Source organism: Ursus arctos, unplaced genomic scaffold (assembly GCF_023065955.2).
Source record: "Ursus arctos isolate Adak ecotype North America unplaced genomic scaffold, UrsArc2.0 scaffold_1, whole genome shotgun sequence".
In the NCBI taxonomy this organism is placed as follows: Eukaryota; Metazoa; Chordata; class Mammalia; order Carnivora; family Ursidae; genus Ursus; species Ursus arctos.
The window spans coordinates 94,696,613-94,701,746 of record NW_026622763.1 but is presented as its reverse complement, the minus strand read 5'-3'; the positions used below and the strand labels follow the sequence as shown (position 1 = coordinate 94,701,746).

The 5,134-nt window shown below is 48.7% G+C and overlaps 1 protein-coding gene across 1 annotated transcript; it reads right to left on the bottom strand.

Annotated features, from left to right (window-relative positions):
• Positions 1–1,392: 1,392 nt before the first annotated feature.
• KCNE4 (potassium voltage-gated channel subfamily E regulatory subunit 4) lies at positions 1,393–4,711 on the bottom strand. The gene is made up of 2 exons (XM_044381075.3): positions 4,482–4,711; positions 1,393–3,927 (listed from the first exon to the last, which is right to left on the bottom strand). Exon 2 carries the CDS (start codon positions 3,899–3,901, stop codon positions 3,389–3,391), a length of 513 nt encoding a protein of 170 aa, XP_044237010.2. The 5' UTR covers positions 3,902–3,927; positions 4,482–4,711; the 3' UTR covers positions 1,393–3,388.
• Positions 4,712–5,134: the final 423 nt, after the last annotated feature.

The following is a 5,134-nucleotide window of genomic DNA, read 5'->3' as shown; positions in this document are numbered from 1 at the left end:
AGCAGAATCATGAGCCAAGAGCACTCTTTCCCTGGCCCAAGTTCAGCCTTTCCCAGTAATTTGGATCCCATGGTTCTGTCCGTGAAAGCTAGCTTTTCCTCGGCAGCAGCCCCGCCTGACTCTGACGTACGAAGGTGTAATTAGAACAGCATGCAGCAAGCGGGATGATCCATTTACCTCATCCCTAACATTTAAGTGCTTTAAAATATGTTTCTAATATCCTAGGTGCGGGGGGCCAAATTCCCTTCTCCGATTTTCACATGCATGAGTAAATCCACACAGACTAAACCCCTTGGGCCTTAGGTTCTGCTTAGAAGTTCTTCTTTTTTTTTTTAAGAAAACAAATATTCCATTAAAACGACATAGTGTACTCTGCATATTTTTAGGACAATTAGAGTTTAGAATTCCCTCTTCTTCCGCCCCTGGTTTAAAAAAAATTTTTTTTTTGTTTTAACTCTTTCCTCACCAAGGATATTAAGCCCGGATAAATTGAAAGGCTTTCTTGTCTTTTTAAAATCATGTTCTCATCTTTCATTGTCAAAATACCAACTAGTGAATTGGGATCCTTGATGTGCTTTGGGAAGAATCCAGGCTCCGCTGTACTTTTGCCAGATGAAGACTTCAGGGAGACAGTTATTTGGGAACCTAATGGAAACATTGACTTGAAACTGAAAAGCTAAACTCACAGGAAGCAGGGAAACGGAAAAGTAAGGCCACTCTCTACCATCTGCTTGACTCAAAATGGGTCACTGGTTTGGGTCATTTTTCTTCAGCACTTCCGACGGTGTAAATAAAATCATAAAAGAGAGGCTGCGGCAGGCTGGCGGGACCTCAGCCTAGGGGACAGAGCGAAAGCGAGACCAAGTGGGAGGGGCGAGCGGGTCACGTGACTGGGAGGGGCGGGAGCGCCAACCCTGGCTCCCCCGCCCGCGCGCTCCGCGGTCTTCAGTAGCTTTGCCCCTGTGCACTTCGCAGCTCCCCTGGCCCCTTAGTTTGTGCTGCCGCGGCCACTTGTGAGTAATGTCTGCCTAGCCAGCATGCAAACTAGATGAGTCCTTGCCACCAAATCTGGAGCCCCAGCTTTGCACCAGGTTGCCGTGTTCCTCTGCAGGTTCAAATTCAAGGGCCCCACAGCCACCCACTGTGAACCGAGAGGAGGATGTAAGACCCATCCGCAGCTTTTTTTTTTTTTTTTAAATTCATTGCAATGCATATCAAAGGATGGGAAAGCCCAGCCCCGCTCCCTCCGTGACTCAGGCAGAAATAAGATACACCTTCCCCAGAGTCTGACCCGGGAAGATGACCCGGATCCAGAGACGGCTTGGGAAATGTCTGGGATGTCCTGGAAACTAGGAATCACACTGAAGAATCAAAGAGAGAGCTCATAACTTCTTCGGGAAAATGTGTTTGTTTATTTAAATTAAAAAACGGTGTGAAAATTACAAACTGTTAAATACAGAAGACGATTTTATACAACTTAATAGAATAAGAAGAAAGTATATACATCACTTTTTTAGCAGGCGCAGATAGACTTGCACCAAACTTCAGGATTAAGCAATGGAAAATGTGACAACGCACATGTCCCTCGCAGTAAAGCTTCAGAATTCAAGTGATTCCAGGCAAGGGGCCAAACTGAACTTGGCTTCTTTCACCTCAAACAGCCCCCTTTGGAGTAAATCCACACTCTGAATTTTAAAGTGAACGGAGGGCCCTTTTCCCCCAAACATAAATGTCCTCTAGCACTGTGTGAGGGCAAACTGATAAGCCCGCTCCCCTACTGTTAACCCTTATGGGAACAGTAGTTACTGCTATCTTCAATCAAGGAAGAACATGTGTAAAAAAAAAAAAAAAAAAAAATTTGTTTTTACTAGAATTAAATTTGACCTTTTGGTGTGTTTCTCTTCCTGCTTGCCTTTAAGGGCCTAATGGGTCTGCTACAAAGCTACTGACCGCAGGAATACACGGAGACGTTAGCGAGCATTCCCGAACGTTTGCTTTTAGAATTCTGGTTTCTCAGCTGAAGAAGTTCCCTCCTACCCAGGGAACTTTGCAGAGTAAAATGTGGTATCTGCCTCCCTGGTTCACTGCTGGGAAAATGACAGCATGAACTGGGTAGTGATTCGCCCTGAATCTCCCAGTTACATGTGTTCTGCGTCTCCAACTGCTCCTTTAAATAAGCAGATCCGTTCTCAGACTAACTGGCCAAGTGGGAAATATTTTGTCCAAGCTTCCTCACACCAGGCCATACAGGATTTATCACAGAGTCTTAAAATCCAAAGACATCCTCCCGGCCCCCTGGGGATCTAGATTCAGGAGTCTCATGAAGGCAGTAAGCCTCTTGATGACATGCCCAGGACCACACAGCAAATCAGTGTCAGGGCTCGAGATCAGAAAACAGAACCTGGACCCCTGCTTCGTCCAACCTCCGCCTGAGGATGCCCTTCTGGGTCCCGGCTACGTGACAAAATGCCATACCGTGGAGGCCCACTTTATGTCAGCTCCCAGCTCAGAAAACTAGGCTGGGAAAAAAGCAGCAGCAGAGCTAACGGCTTGGCCTTGTTCAACCCCACCATCAGCCCTTCTAGAAAGATCAGGAAAAGTCCCCTGCACAGCTGTTCAGAGTGCAGGTTCGATTCTGGGGAAGCCCTTCCAACCAAGAAAACTGTCATGCCAGCATGCAATGCTGGATGGTCTGAGGTCAGAGTCCAAGGTCACAGGTTAGACATAGGGTCAAAATAGCAGATTCTGTTTTATAATCCCAGCCAACGTTAGCAGGTTTAAAAGTTGCGTTTTTTTTTTCTCACAGTATGCAAAAGAACAGGTTTGGATCTCCAGCTTTCTGCCATCAAAGTCCTCCATCAGACATCCCCCTCTAACCCAAAGACCTCCTAAAGGAAGCTCTGTGACCTGCTGTGAACTCTTGCCACAGGTACACCGGAGAGGTACTTACAGCCAATCAGATCTAGAACAAAGCTCTAGGCAAATTAGCAAATCAAAACCAGTCCGTCAGCCTGTCCTAGGCCTTGGGCAGCCCTGGGAGGGGGCAGATGCCCCAGGGCTTACCCAGGGCATCCGGTGAGAAAACAACGGCAAGCACAGCGACCTGCCCAATTCGGAACTGGAACCCCAAGCCCCAGACCCCAAAGTCAAGGTACACACTGCACATCTTCGGGGCTTTTCCGTGGCAGGTGTCCACCACAGGCCCGGTGTGGACTCCTGGCTGCTGACTCCCATGGAGCCTCGTCCCCCACCACCCCCGTGCAGGGGCTCGCCAACAGTCTCTTTAAAGTGGCAGCTGCACTGCAAAAGTGAAACCAGACACGGAAAGTGTCCTTCCTCTCCCTAAGGGTGCTGGCTGATGGGGCCGCCTCCAGGGGCCCTGGGGGTGCTAGGAATTCTGATGGATGTTCTCTGAGGACCCTTCACTGCTCTCGTTGAGGAGCGTCTCTGAAGTCTCCCCCAGCTCATCATCCGCCCCCTCCTCCTGGATGGGGAGGTGCACGTCTGGGGAGGAGGACTCGGAGCTCAGGCTGTCTCCTTCCATGGAGCAGAGGGTGCAGGACAGGGCGGGCGCCATGCTCTCCTGCAGCACGTTCAGCATCATGGGCACCTGCACTGACCTCAGGCCCGACACCATGGGCAGCGGCTTCATGGCCTCCCCCCAGAGCCTCTCCTCATCTTTGTACAGCAGCAGGAGGCTGGACTTCTTCTCCCGCCTCTTAGATTTCATATAGCCCAGCATGATTCCGATCAAGAAAACGCCGTAGAAGGACATGACAACCAGAACGTAGAAGTATTCATTGCCGTTGCTGCTCTCGCTGCCAGGCACGTGGGACACCAGGTGGCTGCTGGGGGCTGCAGTGCTGGGGTGTGTGCTGTTCAGAGGTTCCATCTTCAGCATTGAAGCGCCGTGCACACAGCCAGGGTCTGGGGAGAAACCTGCAGGTTAGAACACTCCCACGGCCCGCGGTACAGGGAGGAAGCTGAGCACGCGGTTTGTGGGATTGCAACATCAAAAGGGCTGATAACTGCATGGAGAAATCGTGGTAAGAAGACCCACAAAATAGCTAACGGGTGAGCTATGAGAGGCCAGAGTGGATGGAGGGAAGGGAGGGAGGGATAGGGAGAAATGCGACAAGGACTTTCCTTTTTTAGGGTATACGTGTCGTGGTATCTGCATTTCATAAAGTGAGTGTGTAAAATCATTGCTTTTATCATTTTAAAAGCAAAAGGGAAAAATCAGCCTAAGACAAGGGAGCATAGAGAAAATAAATCACATTTTAGGCACTGGGAAACTTTTTCTAACTGAGCCAAAGAGAAAAAAAAGAAAGCTTACATGTTGCTTCTCAAACATAAACCTATTATTAATTCAAAACCGAGTTTCCTGAGAACAGAGAAAGGAAAGGAAAACCTCATCTACTAATTGCACAAAAGAGCCCTCTCTCAAATGTTTCTGAAGCCAAGTTGCATTGCTAACTTACCCAAGGCTGGCAAATTCTTCCCAAGTCCTGAGTTGTTAAATGGCCAAGTCCAAGAGCGTCCTTCCTCTCTGCGGGGCTCCGCACTCTGACAACTCTCCTGCTGCCGTTGGGATATATAGTCAAGAAATGCATCGTCACGTGTTCTGGGAGGAAGATTTACAACAGAGGTTGGTCGTGGCAGAGCGAACAGTCACAGCACTGCAGTTCAACTCACTGAACTTTGCAGCTGTGAAAAGAAAGAGACTGGGAATCGGGGATTTCTCCTCACTCCCGAGCCCCGAGCCAAACCTTCCAGGTGGCCCTGAAAACGAGTGGAAAGAGGAGAAAAGAATGTGCCCAGTTGGAACTGTTCTCCCAAAGTCCGCTCTCATTGAAAATGAGTTCACGTTTCATCTCCCTCTTGGGGGAATAACCATGATGCCTTCTGCAGGTTTTCAGAGACAGTCAAATACCATCGTCTGGATAAAAGACAGTTGGAAGCAAGTGCAGGATGTACTGTCAAGGAACTCGGGCTTACGTTTCAGTCGTCCCACTAACAATACAAATGTCATAAATCCTTACTGAGCTTTCTGTGCCTCAGATGCCTGATTCGTAAAATTGCTGGATGTGGGAGCTTCGAAGCGGAGAATTTATATGAACTGTGTGAACTTTTG